Source organism: Macrosteles quadrilineatus, unplaced genomic scaffold, assembly GCF_028750875.1.
Source record: "Macrosteles quadrilineatus isolate MER2022 unplaced genomic scaffold, UCM_ALF_1.0 Scaffold_4__1_contigs__length_99947679, whole genome shotgun sequence".
Taxonomy (NCBI): Eukaryota; Metazoa; Arthropoda; class Insecta; order Hemiptera; family Cicadellidae; genus Macrosteles; species Macrosteles quadrilineatus.
This window is the reverse complement of record NW_026542597.1, coordinates 86,669,556-86,689,076: the sequence shown is the minus strand read 5'-3', so window position 1 is coordinate 86,689,076 and position 19,521 is coordinate 86,669,556. Positions and strand designations below refer to the sequence as shown.

General features: G+C 32.3%; 1 protein-coding gene across 2 annotated transcripts in view; it reads left to right on the top strand.

Moving 5' to 3' along the window:
- LOC128992548 (aquaporin AQPcic-like) overlaps positions 1–19,521 on the top strand; it is an 81,925-nt gene that overhangs the window by 6,901 nt on the left and 55,503 nt on the right. The window contains exon 1 of one of the 2 annotated variants that reach the window (XM_054416175.1): positions 15,873–15,939. The exons of the other annotated variant lie outside the window; for it this stretch is intronic. Coding sequence (XP_054272150.1) covers positions 15,918–15,939 — 22 coding nt within the window. The 5' untranslated portion in view covers positions 15,873–15,917. Of the gene's footprint in view, positions 1–15,872; positions 15,940–19,521 lie in introns of those variants that run through there. 2 annotated transcript variants of the gene reach the window in all.

Here is a 19,521-nt window from a genome sequence, read left to right as displayed (position 1 = left end):
CCATTTTCCTTTCTAGGATGACAATTAATTTTGTGTGATTTATTGTGTAGGTACATAATTAATTAGTAGTCTTCATGTTAAATGTTTCGTTAGTTGCTCCATGAATTGTTTGAGGTGTGTCAATGCTAAAACATAAGTTTATATCATAATGTAATCAATTTAACCAGGGGTCTCTTACCAGCGGAAGAAAACATTTTGTGCGCGTGTGGTGCTGTTCAGAATCCTGTCCATCTGCTGATCTGTCCACGGCTAGACCAGTCTTGCACATTAGATGATATTTTACAAGTGAATGACAAAGCCATATCGGTAGCTAATTTTTATAAAAGCGAAGTTTGATTTCCGGACACCGAAAGTAAGTAAGTATCAATATAACACTCATCCTTCACTTATTTTATACGATTCGCACTTTAAAAACGACCCCCTTCTTCAGGCTAGAAAAACTTGACTGAGTCGTGGTTATGCATTCGTCCCACGCACGGGAAATTAAAGTTGTCCTACCCTTAAAAATTGGGAGGTTTTTCGAGTTCCACGAAATTCGGACTTAATCCCCAGGATATGACGGGTCATGGATATCACCAGACAATAATAAAGGTGAGTGAAGCCCACAACATTTTTACAAAAAACTATATGAATGTTTGTTATGGTCCCATCTGTACCTGATCATGGTGCTTTTAACAAATACTGCCGAAGAACGGCTTATTTTAGTCAGTGACAAAGCTTATATAACTCCATTGAAATTCATATTGAGCCATAAAACGTTCACAATCCAACCCTATCTTATTGAAGATCTTTCATGAAATCGTTCAAATACAAAAGGTAAAGGTACTGGAGTTTGCTAAGATCTTTCAAAACCTTTTTATTATATTCTAGAGATATTCTGCATGTCTGGAATGCTATTCAACAAACTTTTTCTCACAGCTTTTTTGTGACCAAGTAATGATCTCCTCAGGGTTTTGTCGTTCTACATAATTGTCATTACAAAACAGATTTTTTTCCATTTAACCAAACATGTATTTCAATAATTTCACTATTACTGTACATGAGAAAGTATTTACACTTGACGGAGCGTGGCAGTCACAAACAACGTTGGTAAGCTGACTGATAACATTGTAACATTGTAATCATTCGGTGTGACACTTTCCCGCCAAAACAACAGCCCCAGCTGTGACGTGGCGGCGCTCAACTGTGGTGCCGGTGCTGCAACCGGGTTTATTGGAGTTTATGTTGCACATTTGGTGGGAATGTTAGAAATGCCGAGTTTAAGTTATTGTAGGATATTATCATTATCAATAATTAGTAACAAGACTACAAGATGGCTACACTTATTCTACTCTCATTTCCATTCGTACTTGGTATAAAATACCTACCTTTGTATGGTTGCTATACCAATTGAAAGTATTAAAGATACTAGCTTTTACCCATTGGCTTCACCCCGTTTGACTTCATAAGTATTAATAAAATATATGTTTGGTTGTTAAGCTGAAATAAACAAAACAGAATACAGTAATACAAACAAAATAATCACACTTCAATAAGGTAATAAATTTAAAGAATAACAAACAAATAAGTGCAGCTGAGGTATTTTTAACATTAGGTATATGGAAAGTTACCTTTAGAAAGAAATTACGGCCTTAAAGGGCAATTTATGAAATACTGTAATGGATAGTTTGGCACAAGGTTTCATGACGAACATTTAAAGTATATGGTTTATGGGGGTTTTAGTTTTTAGTTATATCAAAAGTTCATGGGTACTTTGGTATTTATATATGGATGGGGACGCCACTTAGGTGCATATTTTAACCCAAATATGAGTGAAGGGTGAGTACAGAATGGTGTGAGATGATCTGTATAGCTTTGTTACTGACTAAGATCAGCTGTTTTATTAGTCAGGCCCAATGACCAGAGACAGCTATGGATCCAGTTTCATTATAATCCAAAACCTACTGACTTTTCTCCGGTCCGAACCAGATCTCAATTTTTTCTCGATCACTGTTAGCCATCATTCGTATTATTTTTGGTGGAAATTCAATGATAACTACTATTGGTTTTTAAATTCACCAGTTTTTCCTTGTTAATTGTATTTGAAACATCAATTGTGTAGTGTAATCTTAATATAATTGATCATTGTAGGCTATGTATCGAATCTAATAAATTAAACAAAGTTCTAAAAATCAGCCGTTTAAAAACCAAACCCCTATAATATCCTTGGGCGGTCTTTAAATACCTGAAGACAGATATTTACCTCGGAGATAACCGTGAGGTAACTGGCGCCTCGTTATCTCCAATACATGTTGGGAAGCGGCTTCTTACATCTCCACACGAGAGATAAGTCGAGAGATAACACATCACTCGAGATGTGAACGCGATCAGCTGTTATCTCTGGGCTTAATTGGCCGAGCGGTGCTTGTTGTTATGAAGCTGTTAAATGAAATATTTAAACGTGTTTTCTTCAATAAATAGTAAGATGGTAACATAATGTTTGAAAAGTGGCACCTCGTATCTGCTGTTTAAATTTTGCATGGTTGTCCTGCTGCTGACACTCTAGTGCTGGGCTAATTTCTTGAATAAGACGAGATTAATAATAAATACCCCCGCCGCAGCAAACCTGCAGACTAAGCGAATTTCCATTTAATCCAATAACATCTTGGTATAAAATACATATATTTGCCAAATTTGATCATAATCTAACGATATACATACAGTTAGAAATTTATTTCTTCTACTAATAATGTGTTGCCTAAATGTAAAAAAAAATTGCATTGGTATACTAGACAGTTAATTATTTGAATACCGTAGTTATGAGAAGATAAATCACAGAATATGAGAAAATTACATCGAAAGTATATCTTAACGTTCAACAGTTTATTAACAAGACAAATACCTTTAAACCGAGTTGGTTTGCATACTTAACTCCTTTTACTCCTTTTATCTGTACTGTACTTGTACTTTTATCTGTGCCTGTAATCCTCGTTATTGTTTATTTTAATGTTCATATTGATATTTCAATTTATAAAACTTCAAAATACAGTTTTTTAGACCCTTTGCAATTTTATTTCGTATCCTTTTTTCTTGTATACAGGGTGATTGATATAAGTGTACCAGCCGTTTTATTCGAAAACTATAAAAGATATCAAAAAAAAAGTTAAATGGTAAGTGCCTTGGATTTTTTATTTAAAAAATTATAGTCAAGTCAAACAAATTATTTTAGCCGCCATTTTTCGAATATGGCCGCCAACTTTGATTTTTCTTATTAAACACCCTGTATTTTATGATGTATTCTGGTAGAAAATGTAATTTTAAGACGATTTTATTCATGTAATTTTTTCATAAACCTAACCGTTTCAAAGATAATAATGGTTAAAGTTTTGAAATTTCTGCATGAGAAAGAGTTTCGATAAAGGCCTAAGCAAGCATGCCAGCTGTTTTATTCGAAACCCATTCAAAATTTCACTACTTAAACCATTATTATCTTTGAAACGGTTAGGTTTATGAAATAAATTACATGAATAAAATCGTCTTAAAATTACATTTTCTACCAGAATACATCATGAAATACAGAGTGTTCCATAAGAAAAATCAAAGTTGGCGGCCATATTGGAAAAATGGCGGCTAAAATAATTTGTTTGACTTGACTATAGTTTTTTTAATAAAAAATCCAAGGCACTTACCATTTAACTTTTTTTGATATCTCTTATAGTTTTCGAATAAAACGGCTGGCACACTTATATCAATCACCCTTATATAATTTAGTTTTAGATCAAATTATCTATCTTAATATATAAAAGGCAAAGCCCTCACTGACTGACTGACTCACTCACTGACTCACTCACTCACTCATCACTAATTCTCCCACTTCCCATTTACCTAGGAGGCTGAAATTCGGTACACCGATTCTTTGGGCATTAAATAGGGAAACTAAGTAGTTTTTATTCTGACCGGGCTTTCGGGCTCCGCCCCAGTGGCTCTGGAGTTTCCCATGTTAACCTCATGATTTTTCCTATTTAAAAGGAATTAATGAATATTAACACAGCTGATTCAATTAAACATGTTGGTTCTGTTCTATGATGTTCAATAGAATTAAAGTTACAAGGATTACCAATAGGGTGCAGCACTATTATATCTTTTTTTTATGACAATAGCTAATTTGCAACCAAAAGGAGCGTAGCGAACGAACTTCAACCTGGAGGCGAGTTAGCGTAGCGAACGGACTTCAACCAGGACGTGATTGAGCCATGCGAACGAGCTCAACTTGAAAATTAAGAAGTTAAACGGGGCAAAGCCCGCGGGTACAGCTAGTACAATATAAACACCAGATGTAAAAGACTATCCAAGAAGTTAATAAATTGATCAAAATCATTCAGCCATAACGAAATGTGATGTATTTATTCCAACGAAATGAACTTTTGATTATTTCCTCCCGATAACCATCCCGTACAATTATCCCATTACAATTATTATTGATCCCATACAATTATCATTTTCATTGTCACTAAAACAGAAAACCACCCATTTAAGTTACCAAATGAATAAAAATAAAAAATAAAGTATACCGTTTGATCAAAAATTGGCTTAGACCATTTCACAACCCAAACTACTTCTCTACTACGTTTTACAATATAGTAATTGTAGCAGTGATTCAACAATGTCAGGTGATGAGATCATTTACAATAGGTATTAAGCATTACGTCATCATCGGCGCCTTGGTATCTAGATATCGCCTTTGTGAGGCCGAGCCGACAAAGTAGTACCTTGGGGGAGGAGGAAAATGAGATTTCAAACTTAATTACAAACTATATTTGAAAACAATAACCTATGAATTAAAATAACAAAATTAAATAAAAAAAAGATTTTGGTCACTATGTGCATGATCCATATGCAAAACTGCCTGTAGGCTATATTTTATTTTTGTGCAAATCATTGATATCCCCGTTGTTTTTTTTTTTTTTTTTTACCTTTCTACGGGAAATTGCTATATTATAGCTTTTCTAGACATTTAAGGTTTATGTCATTTTGTATTAAACGTGACAATTGTTATACCAAAGATCACGTTTTAAGGGTGAAACCGATGAAAATTGACCTAGGGTCGAAAAGCTATTTTTGCCCCAGTTTGCACCTATTTCATGCTATAAAATTCACACACTATAAATTATTTTTTCTCTTCATAATTTAGTTTAAAAACATTTACTTTGTTTTGCTGTTTGAAAAAAAAAACTTTCCCATGCAACTATTTGGCCTTTTGTGAAGGTTAGACATATTAGATGTTACTCCGCCTACGCCACAAGAAGAAAAGTAAAATTACAAAAATATTTGTACATTTGTGTCAGTGGTAACATCAATGTAGGGTTAGTTGTTTTAGTGAAAAATACATTGCAACGAAAATCTTCCTATACAGGCAAGCATGTGTCTTGATACCTTTTTTCTCAGCTTGTGTGCATCGCAGGCAAAATGTGGGCATACTGTTAGAAATACATATTCCTGTAGATGTACTGAATCCCTTTATAAATTAAAAATACCCCCGCCGCAGCAAACCTGCAGACTAAGCGAATTTCCATTTGTCTGAATTGATTTTCAGTTAAATATATTTTAATAACATTAGGTTTAACGAGTACCTAGGTTTGCTGCTACAAGGAAACTAATAAAGTGTGTTTTTGAGTAAAATATTGATAGCTTAGTACAAAATAAATAAATTTGCCAAGTTTGATCAAAATATATCCATAAACAAGCAAACTACAACATTTGACAATATTCTCCATAAGAATAACATGGGAATTTTAAATTTAAATTTTTTTTAATTTTCTCCGTTACTAATAATCGAAGAAAAATACTTTTATATACTAAATTATTTGTTTTTTTAAGCTCTTTAAAAAGGTCTAAAGAGAAATCGGAAAATTTTGTGTTTTGAGGGTCAAAAGTGAGAAAAACCAATTTTTACCCCATAAAACCCCCCAAAAAGCCCCGTTCCCATGGTCCGATCGTGCTGGTTCGCGAACTCATTCAAGTTTATCCCGCTTTACACCTTTAAACCAAATTTCATCAAAATCGGACAAAAATTACTCAAGTTATCGCGTTCACGGACGTATATATATATATATAAGTCTATATATATATATATACATATATAAAAATTTGAACGAATGGTGTTTTTGGCCTCTGGGGACATCAAAATAAAAAAGTAAATCGGTCCCGGGTCTAGGTCTTACCGTGCCACCTACGGTAATAGCTACTTCCCTATAGGGAAATTCGCTAAAAGGCTCAAAAACAAGTACGACAAATTAATTTAAATTTTTAAGAAAATTAACATAGGCCTTATGGGTTGCCATGCTGGTGACGAAACAGCAACGAAATACAAACAGAAAATCAACACAAACGGAAAAGATTCCAATCACACGTTTTATTTACAGCGTGGGGTGAAAATGTTTATGTCTGTACATTAGATATTTTTGGTCGAGTTTTCGACCACTGGACGATCTGTAGTTCTAATAATTGTATAGTTTTATAGCCAAAAAAAAGTTTACTAAATCAAATGAAGGCCTACTTCAAGTCTAGCTGGGTTTTACGCTACAGATGAAAATCACTACTTTAACCCCACAAAGCACATTGGAAACTACATTTTTTGCTGTATGACGAAAACTTAATTAATAGACCTACAGTTACATACAATATTTCTCATATGATAGCAATCGCTGTAGAAATACCAGGAGAGCAATACCATTAAATCAACGCATGCTGAGTTTCTATCTTTACATATCTGACAGAATCTGTGTTAATCTATAGGAATGCTTACATAGACTAGCTTCATAACCTGTTAATGAGGATTAACACAGTGACTATGACGATATATTGCAACTCGACTGGTATTTATATATCGCGAGATGTATAATAAAGTGACATGATCTAGGTAAATGTCATGCAGATAAGTCCAATTCACTTTTTAATTTATAATTAGATCATTAAAGGTCAATTGAAAGCTTTTTTGTGTCCCCACGCCATTGGACATTTATACGTTTTTGTAAGGGAACGGTCCAAACTAGGTTCTAGTTACTACCGAAATTTTGTTAAGTTAAATTATTCAAACAACCATGATGATGTGTATTTTTAACCTGTACCTTTGACTATTCGTATCCAATAGTCAATGCCTGTACGTGAGTAAGAGAAATAGAAAGTAGTGAGATGGCGTGTTCTTATTGACAAAGACTAGCTGTTTCCTTAGCGTAAACGTTTAAGACCAAAATTTGAGTCCTGGTTCAAACCATCAAAGAGCTATTGGCTTTACTCAAAATAATTGAACATACAGATTTTTGGCAAAACCTAAAACCCTTAAGCTACATTACAATCTCTATCCAAAATCACGGAGTGAAGATTATAGAAACAGCTCTTTACCATGCTATCCCCAATCAACCGACGAATATCTTACTATACCGAATACAAACTATCCACTATTCAGTTTCGGAATAACAGTATGTTGGCCTGGTGAAGGTCGAGGCCTGACCCCGCTGACCTCTGCCCATCTGATACTTGGAGGTCACTGGTGTCCTTCGTGTTTGTGTCCTTGCTTGCTATACAGACGGTCAGTAACCTTAGAGTAAATGACAACATTGTTATCAATTATTACTACCACCGTACTCTAGACATCCAACGGCAAAGCCAGTTAAACACATGAATGAATAATAATGGCGTGCTGTTGAGTGTGCGCATACCTATACACCATATCGGTGGAGAAGTAAAAAGGTAAGATTGGCTAAATGAAATCCAAAATACATGAAGCATGAAGAATGCTAAGCAAGTAATTTGAATTAATTAATTTTCATATCAAAGTTGTAAACAGTAAAAAAATAACTCAGTTAAATTCAACCTCTGTTAGATTTTGTACACCAACCAGCCCAACTGAAAGGGCAAGCAACTGTCATTTTCCAAGATCATACAAACTACAGTATCAATAACCTATGTACGAAATTAAATTATTGATTTTAGTTCATTCTTTGCCACAGATGCCTTGCTTGAAAAAATTGCAAAATCAAGTCTATTTAGAAGGGATACCTTTCCTGGCACCTCTTCGAAATGTACCTGTAATATAAGTGTCTAGTATTTATTGAAGATAATTCAAATTTGACGATTATACTCCATCAATAACAGTTCCCCGATGTCTATCATACTTGAGTTTGTTTTCCAGTGGTGGTTCCAGGACCTTGTTAAGGGGGGGGGATACAGAGGTGGTACCATCTTAGGAGGGGGTTCTACCCCGGAAATTTACAATTTTTAAAGTCAATTTGTCTTTTAAAACTGTGTCCAAAACCTCCGTTTCGTTTTTATGACGAAATGTATGTTTAAGTTTATATTTTCAGGGACCAATGGGGGGTTAGCCCCTAACACCACTGTTGTTTTCCACTTAGAATGTGTTATCACTAAACGTACATTCATCACTATTATTGACATTTGTGTATCCTATGCCATTTTATTTTTAACCATATAAAAAGCTATCGTTATTTCAATTCTATCATTTCATATAATCCTTTACAACTGCAAATTATCTTAATCCTCCAAGTAACCTGTAATTTGTGAGACACGAACTTAGCGTTTACAGAAGTGAACAGTTAACCTATTGCCTCACCTTGCCTAGCGATGACAGCTCTCGTATGTGTGTGTGTGTGAGTGTATTTATACATATAATGAGTTGCAGTCTGCAGAGCTTCTTGGGTGGTATTTACCTGACTTGTACTTTTATTGCTAGTTGAAGAGTGAATATTAAGCAGGATTGGGTTGCACTAAAAAGTAATTAGTACTAAGTGTGCATGCAGGGTTTAAATGAAGTAATATATCAATATAATATTACTAGCTTGGGTTTTGGTGGATGTTTGGTTGTGTTTAGAGGAGGTTGGGGAGTTTACATTTATGAAAAAAGATTTGATACATCACCACCAGTGTTTGGCTTGAAAAGATTTATCATTATTGACGTTGTCTTGGAGCAGGGTCCTCCTTAGGGATTCATAATTTCCCTCAACTTTTTATTTCTGTGTACACCATTACTATTATGTTCAATTACTAATGAAGAAAATCAAACGATGTTGTACGGGAAAGCAATCCAAACCCACCATTAATCTCTCCAACACTCTCCAAAACTATATTTTTTTAAATTTGATTTTTGAGGAGCGTTTTTTTTAGAGCGTTTTTCGGGTTACTAGAAACACCTAGACAATTCTTTTGTTTATTAGGGTAAGTGCTAAAACAAACTAGTTTACATTTCAAGTTCGTTCAGTTTAACCTAACCTAACGTAACCTAACCTAACCTAACCTAACCTAACTTAACCTAACTTAACCTAACCTTCCTAACTTAATCTAACCTAAACTAACCTTACCTTTTGGTGTTGAAGGTTAGTTTTGTTTCAAGGTTAGGTATAAAAGTATTGGATAGCCAAAGACGCAAAAAAAGGAAAACCCTTTTCGATTACTTAATGTAAGATTTCACAGGTTTCAGTCTTATATTTTCAGTAATCATTTTTTTTTTATTCTAGATATTGTTTAGCTTTGATGCGTTATAGGTAACCTAACTACAATAATTAAATTACTTTCTTGCTAACACTCGATTACTTGTATAAGTTAAAAAAATAAGATGGCGGGCTGTCGGAAAAGTTTAAGAACTAATATTATCTGCTTAACATGTGCGTCATACTTGGGTTTGGACATGAATTATTTAGCCGACTCCAGGGTCACGATTGGTTTTGGTTAGAATGTTGGCGAGGGTTTCCCAGTCCCGATTTATATTTCCGGTGTAGCCTAAGTAAGACCGAAGTAAGACAGTGATTCCCCACTTGATCATTGTAAACCACATCTCGAATAAGACCCGATTGTCTTTATGTTGTTGCACATTTAAAGTTCGACAAGGAATTACAAACTACTAGTGGCTTGTAGGGGCAATAGCCCCTATATACAGTATATGTAATATATTCTAATAATTATTTTGTACAAATTATTTGTCTCATGGGTTACCGTACCCTACCTTGAATTATCGTTTAATTTTTTTGTATATTATAATAATGTATAACAGTTATCACATACCTGCATAATTCATTTTTATGTCTGCTCTGTTTAGGATAAAAATTCAAAAGGACTTGTCATGTGGTGGGTTTGTAACATAAATTTTCTAATCATAATACAGCAAAAGAACATTTTCAATAATCTTCACTATTAATTAAATATATATACATTTTTTTTAATATAGACAAATTCACTTAGAAAAACACAACACATAGAGATAATGTCATCTTCCAAATTGTAAAATACTAATTCTGTAACAAAATCTCTCTGAAAACAACATTTGTTGTGTAGTATCCATTTTGGTCCATTCCTTGGTCTTTATTTGTTTCTATTTCTATTTTAACGTCATCTGGTCGCTTTACCCGGCTAAAAGCAACATAAAGTTGACCATGGGTAAACACAGTTTTTTTTTCTTCAAATAAATTCCAACTTTTGGGAAGGTTTGGCCTTGCGCTTTATTTATAGTAACGAGAGCACGCCCCGTGGTCGAAAAATCGACCAAAAGTATGTTTTGTGCAAACTTCTCTATTTTCACCCCACAATGTAATAAAACATGTGATTGGAATGTCTTCCATTTGTTTTGATTTTCTGTTTATATTTTGTTGTTATTTCGTCATCACCATAGCAACCCATATAAGACCCATGTTAATTTTTTTAATTTTCAAATTCATTTTTTGTGCTTATTTTTGAGCCTATTTTAATTTATAAAGGGATTCTGCACACCTACAGGAAAATAGCTTTCTAACGGTATGCGTAGATTTTCCCTACGGTACACACGAGCTGAGAAAAAAGGTTTTAAAGAAACATGCTCGCCTATTAATATATAGATAGATGGTGAAAGATAATCGCAATGGGAATTGAATCCTTTGTAAATTTAAAGGGCATATTAGGATCTGTAGATATTAGTTTTATTTTTGGCATGAAAAATATGTTCCCTTTCCCTACTCCAGTAATTACTACTAACTTTACACTTTTTTCAGACTTACCCAACACAACCAATCGTACTCCATTAACTAATCCAGACCCTATTTCTTATGAGCATCACTATTGAACCAACTTTTAAAACTAATTTGTGTAGTGGCATTCCAGATGGTGTAATTGAATTTATAAACTCAATTGGTATGTTCAACCTCTCTGTAGGGTCTTCTGAAACTACTTCATAATTACTGTAGTAGATTTAAATTATCATTGATTATCATTGAAATTTCATTTAAATTATCACAATGTTCATTTAAAGGACATACAATTATTTGATTGGAGTAGTTTTGAATATTTTCTGGATTTATTGAGTTGCCATAAACAATTGCACAATCAGAGAGAACAAAGTTATCTGGAATGTCAATTGCCGGTGTTGCCCTATTGCTCTCTAAGATTCCATTACCTAATATAAGCGTAGAAGCCAATCACAAAATGCTGTTTCATTTTCATTTGCACGCATGTTTACTTTCAAATGCACTATAGTTACATACAATACATATATTACATACTACCTTTAACACTATTAATACAACTTTTGTAGCCAATAGTCAATGATATTACCATATGCTTTAAATAAATCTAAACCACATGTTTTAAAGTAAACAAATCGGACATGACCTGGATTCCCATGCTATTTAAATGTGATTTATTTTATCCTGTAATAACCTTTTGGTGCATAAGTAAGAAAAATGAGTATTTTTCCCCAAAACTTCATGCCCAGACCTTTAAAATGAGACCCCTCCCAGCTTTCTACGGCCTCCAGTTCGCTCACAATTTCATTGTAAAATTTTGGGCTTACGGAATTAGATATATAGATGAATCCAGAAGTTTATAATTGAATCCAACCAGATATGACCCTTTCTCATGGCCTTCTACAAGTTTAATTGTGCTCCTGAACACCTGAAAATTAAGAAGTTATTTTGTTCACTTTGGCAATAAAGATAAACTGTTCAACTAGCATAAACAGTTTTCTTGGTATGTTTCGGGTATATCTTGGTGAAATTGTTTATTTTTTCGTGAAAACTACTTATGTTTATTTTTTTTTATTTGTATGCGAGCAATATAAACGTCTAATTAAAAATTAAACATAATAAGATATAAATACGTTTATAAGACCTATTATAAAAAATCGTCTCAACTTACCTGCAGACTAAACGAATTTGCACTAACCTGGTTAGATTTCCACAAAAAAACATTCCCTTAACATTGTCACACCTATTTTTTCAATAACATAGATTTTAATGAGTACTTAGGTTTTCTGCTACCAGGAAGACAATAAAGTGTGTTTTTTATTAAAATTTGTATAGTATGAAATAAATGAAAATGTGTTCAAATATATCCCTAAACAAGCAAGCTAGAAGAGTTTCAAGTGTTTATTATATTCTCCATAAGAATAACATAAGTAATTTAAATTTGCAGTTTTTTTCGTGAAAAGTTAGAGTAGAAGAACGCTTTAACACACACCGGTACTAAATTATTTGTTTTTAAGTTCTACAAATAGTAGAGCTTACTTCTTAGAGAGTTTAAAACTAATTTCAATTTAAAATCCAAGCAATTTATTTTCAGATAATAAAACATTGCATAGGATATGTACAACAAAACACTCTGAAATTAGGTTGCAAAGCTAAGCTTGTGTGCTGGGATCGAGTAGAAACATTAAATGAATATTACACCTAGTGTGTTATAACTAATAGTTAGATCTCTTTATTACATTAGCGGAACAATATTATAATTCCAATAAATTAATTAATTGTAATTTATAGATGGACCCCATAAATCTATCATCCAAAGATTTACAATATAAATATATATTAAATTTAGCCCAATACAATTTAGCTTAAATAAAATATTACTTTACAAGTTATAATTGCTTTATAAGTTTACGGTCTACACTTATCCGAATGAAAAATATCGATGTATAGATTATTCGATATATCGATTATTTCATTCGGTTCGTTAGGTTAGGTTTTGATCTAACTAACCAAACTTGAAATATCGAATGAAATAATCGATATATCGATCGATGTATTCATTCGAATTATGCAGGACGCAAACTAAAGTGCAGCCCTAACTATTTATCCCATCTTTGTCCCAGGCAGACCCCAAGGTCATGGGTTCATCTCAAGGACACTCGTGTAATCTCTATTACCAGGAAATGCACGCTCACGTTTAATTTACATCCGGCATTCTCGAATTTACCATTTACCTCCATTCCATTAAATTACCGTCTAGTTAGCCTTTTTATAGGCAAACAACAACCTTCAGAAGTGCGGTTTAGCTGCAAGTACATTGTCATTTGCAAATTACTGTGGTTTAGGGTTGTTCAAATTGTGACTAGTGTATGAATTAAGGAAATCTTTGTTTCTTGGTGTGGAATTCATTCTTAGATTTACAAATGTTGTATGGTTTTCTCAGGAGAACATGTTTGTAGGGCAGTTTAGCAAAATCAATAATATACAATGAATATGTAATTCACAACTTTTGTTTGAACGATTGATTTCAATTTTTACCAAAATCTCAAAGAGTAAAGATTTTTTAAATTTTGGTTATGATTAAGTTATTTAGTTAAACATCTTGTTGAGTTTAAACTTCCATTTTCACCATGGCATTGTAATTGAAACATATTTTTTTTAGATTTTGACCTATAAGGACTACAAGTGCAATCTTACTAATATTATAAATCTAAAAGTTTGTGAGTTTGTGTGTTTGTTGCTCAATCACGCATAAACTACGGGACGGATTGGGCTGAAATTTGGCATGATGATAGCTCACATTCCCGATTAATATTTAAGCATATTCTTAACTAAAAAATCCTTTCGGGCTCTGCCCCAGTGGCTCTGTAGTTCTCCATGTTAACCTTATGAGTACTAATATTTAAATGGAATTAAAAATCTTAACAGCCGGTTCAACTAAACCATTTTATTATGTGACGTTTAATAGCATTAGAGTGTTGATAGGTTTACCAACAGGGTGCAGCACTATTATTTTATTTTATTTATGAAAACAGCTAATTTGCAACCTAAAGGTGAGTGAGTGTAGCGAACGAACTTCAACCTGGAGGCGAGTTAGCGTAGCAAACGAGCTAAACCTAGCTACCAAATTGTATTAAAACCGTGTCCTCTCCCATAACTGTAATTAGCATTTTATACTTATATGCTAACCCCGTACGAAGGACGTGTACTCTGCTAGTGTTTAATAGTTCTTCTGACTTGCTGATCGTGTTTAAGAACACTCTTAACTGCAACAAAATAATTAGATTCCAAGCAAATTGATTTAGTATCCCATTCTTACAGAATACTCTTCTTCTATTTAAAATCTTTTTTTTATTTTATCATATGATAATCCCAAACAAAATTCAAGAGTGATTTGTAGTAAGTATGTAAGAGAAAAAGGTTACGCAGTCGAACCTAACCTAGTGTTGAAAGAAAACAACAGATCATATAACAAACTTGTTTCATTTTCAAATTGAAATGCTTCAAGATATCACGATTGTTTGAATTACAGACAATTTAATTCACAAAGTACATGTACATGTCTTAACAGTGTATAGCTACGTCAATTGTGGATGAAATTTCAAAACACCATTACTTGCAGAACTTATATAATATCGCAAAACATCAATTATTGAGAATTTGCAAAACTACACGTATCTTACACTCGTAAAATTAAAATCATTGAGCATTAGGCATTTTTTTTATATTTAAAATCTTTGTGGAATTAAAATACTAATATTGGATGCCAGCTGTCATAATTCTAACATGTTTATTGATGGTTCAGTTCTTCCTAGAAATAGAGAAAGAATAATCATAAATAAGCAAAAATATAAATCATTGTATTTTGGATTATCAAAACATTTTTTTTCAATCACATTGAAATTAAATTGTTTAGAAAATGTTTATTTAGTCAATGGAATTTTAGCTTTGTGAAGTTCCTAGATAAGTTGTTAGAATCTACTGCTAAAAAATATCCTGCAACTGCAACAATGATTATAGAAAGTCATACGCGTATTTCGAATAGATATTATAGAAACCACATTTTTGGCAGTTTAAAATTAATTTGCAACATATGAAACACATTCAAAAGCAAATATGTAATTAAATGATACACAGATATAAAGAGTTCATCTTCTAACACCTTTGGTACACTTATACGCCAAAACGTTTCAAGGTCATAAATATAATTATAAAATACGTTACATTAGTTTATACCAACCCACTAACACACATTCATTTCTATACAAGAAATTATATTGTACCAAAACACTCTTACCATTTCCAAAGAAACAATAAAATTTGTTTGCAATTTGAACCTTGTAGCTCTTTTAAGTCCACACAATATTTGTTGATAAGGTATTTAGATAGAAAATAAGACAACACCTTTTAAGGCATATGGAAAAATTGCTCAACGATTCACCGACACCAGATACTGATTTGGTAATGTACAAGGAAAAACAAACATACAAATATAATAAATTGTATTTTATTAATTTTTTGATCAAATGGACGCTGAGATTTTGCAGTTTCAAAATTCATAGCGACTAGGATAAAAAAAACTTACATTTCATACATTTTTCAAATTCTATTTCATTTATACATATTTAAATGAGAACAGTTCATCGACACAGTGACCAACTTCAGCTTCAAGTGGAAATCTGAAGATGAGATCCTCGAATCAAGAGCATCTTCTAGGTGTGATACGTTTTATCAGTCAAGAATAGCATCTCGACGTGACGTTATACGTCGGAATTAATTATGTCAGCTGATAATTACAATATACCTGTGATAATCAGCTGATTATTCGTGGAGGGGGTTTGATTGTTGTCAGTTGTCATTGTAGGTTAGTCTTCTAGTAACCAAGTCGGGAGACGGTTGTCCTGTAGGTCTAGTTTTGTGCTCGCCCAGTTCAAAATGGTGGAAAAGACTTCAAGCAGTAAGTTATTTATTTGAAATATTTTTGTGTATGTTACTAACACGCTGAGTTTTGAATTTATTTGAAGTATGTCGATGTTTTTTGTATTTATTCATGGTTAAGGTTGTTGGACTGTTCAAAAATGTGTTTGTAGTATTGTAAATTATTACTGGTTGAAGGGAATGTAATTTGGAATATTATATCAGCTAATTTCCTCTGATTTGGTTTTCACTTTGTATACACTGCCTTAAAGTAGGCGTTCCACAAAATTTCAATGAACCAAATACACAAATTACTAATTGAAACAAAATATTGTATAAATACGTAAAACATACCAAGTTATAACCAATTACCATACAAACATGATATGAATACTAAAGATAAACATATTTTTCCTCGAAAAGTTGATGATAACTATATGAAAGTATAAAGACTATAGAAGGAGAAAACTATTGATTTTTATAAAATGTTTGTTAAATAACTCTGTAATCAACACTATACGTGTTATTATTTTTACGGAAAGTAAATAAAGATACGTATGATAACAAATTTAACATATATTTACCCTTTCATTGGTTTAACAAGTCAGAAAATACACATAAAAGTGATAGTGGCGATCGATTTTGATTAGACAATCCAATAATCATCAGACCTATTAGGCGAATGACCTAAATACCTCAAATCAAATCAAATCGTTTATTTCCAAAATATAAACAATACAATAAACAGATATAAATTAAAAAGAAATATATTTTTCCGCATAGGCGTGTTTTGTAAGCCCGTGTGCGGAAAAAGAGCTCTAAATCTGCTATCTGGTATATTGTGGATAAACAGTGATTTCTATTGTCTAATTAAAACATTTACTAAATATCTTAAAAATAATTATATATTACATAAAAACATAATTTAAAAGTTAATATGTACAAAATTAGGACACAATAACACAAAATTAATTTAGAGTAGAATTTCCTAATGTAACCAAGGACCTGTTATTCGCCTATTTGGTCCGATGCTTATTGGAATGTCCAATCGAAATCGACCATCATTACTATTTTCCATGTTTTTTACCTTGTTAAAACAGTTAAAGTGTAAATATAACTCAGTGTTCTTAGAAGAATGTATATTTACTTTCCTTAAAATATTAGTTCTAGAATAAAGTTTTGAAACCCTTTAAAACGTAAATTGGTTATTTAAAAAAATTATTGATGCACTGGCGCATTGGAAGTATTTGTATCCCAATACTTAATTCAAAATGTTCCATACTGAAATGACTATTTGAATTTTAGTCTTTTGAACACTATATTATTGAATTGTATATGAACTCACTCTTTTTACTCTGTGGTTTAGTTATGTTTAAAAAATATAGGTAGGTAACCGATTATTTTCTAAGCTTTATAATAAATATTTAAGAAATGCTGTTATTGTAAACATACAAATTTAGGTACACATCTATTTATTCCTGATACAATAATACAATATTTTTTATTTAGAGAACTTCTATAATTTTAAACAAAAAGATTTGTCCAGGTATTTTGCAGTAGTATTGAATTACACAGTAGTTCAAGTGCTTGTAACTAACAATTACAAGAATGGATTTCCTGTCTCATACCAGTAAATTAACAATTGCATTGTTCTTGAAATTGACGTATTCCCTTACAAGATGGACATTTCCTTTCAACTGCTACTTTACTTATTACTTTGTACATTTCCTTTGATCAATTACTTTACTTACTTTTGTGTACAATTATCGACATCGGTCATTTCCATTGTTGTTAAAAAGTTTGGCCTTCATAAGGTTATAGACACTTCAATATTTTAGTGCAATCTATTCCACATCGTTAATTTGTCTATGGTAGTATAAAATTGGTTTACCTGATAAAAAATTATTGAAAATCTCGCAGTGCATTATTATATCACATTTACATTATTAACTGACTAAAATGCTTTTATGTTTGCATTAGTTGTTTCGCACTAAAGGTTTTCGATAAGGTTACTGGAGTATAAATAAGTTGTATTGAAACCTTCATTATTGTCAAGCAGTGTCAGACATGTTGATGTACGAAGGACGGGTACTCTGCTTGCCACTTGTAATCTGAAATAAAAATATTCTATTTGAAAAAATTAATGGTTTTGTACCTAAAGAAAAAAACGTTATTTGCAAATACTAAAAGTAGTCCTATGGGCCTGTTGTTCGTTATGAGGCTTTCGGTTCCTTTTCAGTGCACTGATGTTTCTACTTTTGCAGTCAGTACTCTTTTTCGTTTTTTACAATTATTAGTAGTTAGCTGATGTATTGTTCAATTGCGTCTAATATTTTCATTTAAAATGTTAAAAACTTAATCTACATTTGAACAGCCTTGTTGATAGTACATAACAATCTATTTTTGACCGCTTCTCTGATGTAGATTTTAAAATTGCACAGATCAAAAAATATACCAAATAACAGAGAATATTTAGTTGAATCCAGAGCACTCAGAAGTAGCCATCATAAACCAAAACTAAAACTCCGGACACCTAGGCTTCAGGAGTTAATAAATGTCTACTTTTACCATTCAAAGTTAATTGTGGAGCATAAACTGCAAAATCTATCTTAAAGTATTCAAAGTCAATAGTCCTGTACACACTAATAAACCCCACAATCGATTATAGTCTGTAAATATACAATAAATATAGTTTCCATTACACCTGTGGCCAGATTATTTGCATGCACCTGTGCAGAGTGCACCTTGCACCTGGACGTGCCATAGAGAACGTGAGGTTGTATAGGTCAAATGAACTGGTTCTATGATAATTATTGGTTGAGAACCCATTACACGCTGACCTGATCAAATCAAACTGAAGTTAATAAAGTAACAGTCGTCGTTTATTTTTACAACCGAGATGTTCAAATTGTTTGATGTATCGTGATTTTTCTGTCTGTTTCTGAGATAACATAATATAAACGGTGTGATGTATTACTGTACTATTATAGGTTTTAAGTTGTTGTTTTATTTTATTTTTACTGTGTTAAAACGTTTAGGTGACTGTTATTGGTAAAGAGACTTACCGTAAAAATTGTTGTTTTTAACATTAATTTCTATTTACGGTTTACAAAAAAAAATCATTTGACCGAAAAATAAGTCTAATACAAAATAAAATGTTACTAAAAGCTAGCAGCTTAAAACTATAGAGACGATAATACTTATAGGTGTATTTATTATTTATAAATTTTATTCCATCGGTTGGACTAATTATACAACCTATTAGGTAGTCAATTAGTACATTCTGTACAAAATTACTTTTTACATATGACGATTTTACACATCCAAATATATAATACGTAAAGGCAATTTCTACGAAAAACTACTCCTCCGATAATAATAAACTGATTTTTACAAACGATGTGCCAAATTAAGTATTTTTTGAGTAGACTCCAAATTTCACCAATTCATGTAATAAAAGTCTTCGGGCTTTGCACCACAGGTCATCAAAATCCCAAATTATTTCTTGTGAAGAAAAGATTTTGTTTACTTAAACAGACGAATAATTTGTATTAATTACAGCTGTTCATAGCAAACACATGATACAACAGCATTGGTTTTCAGAGTGAGTTCGTTTTCAGTT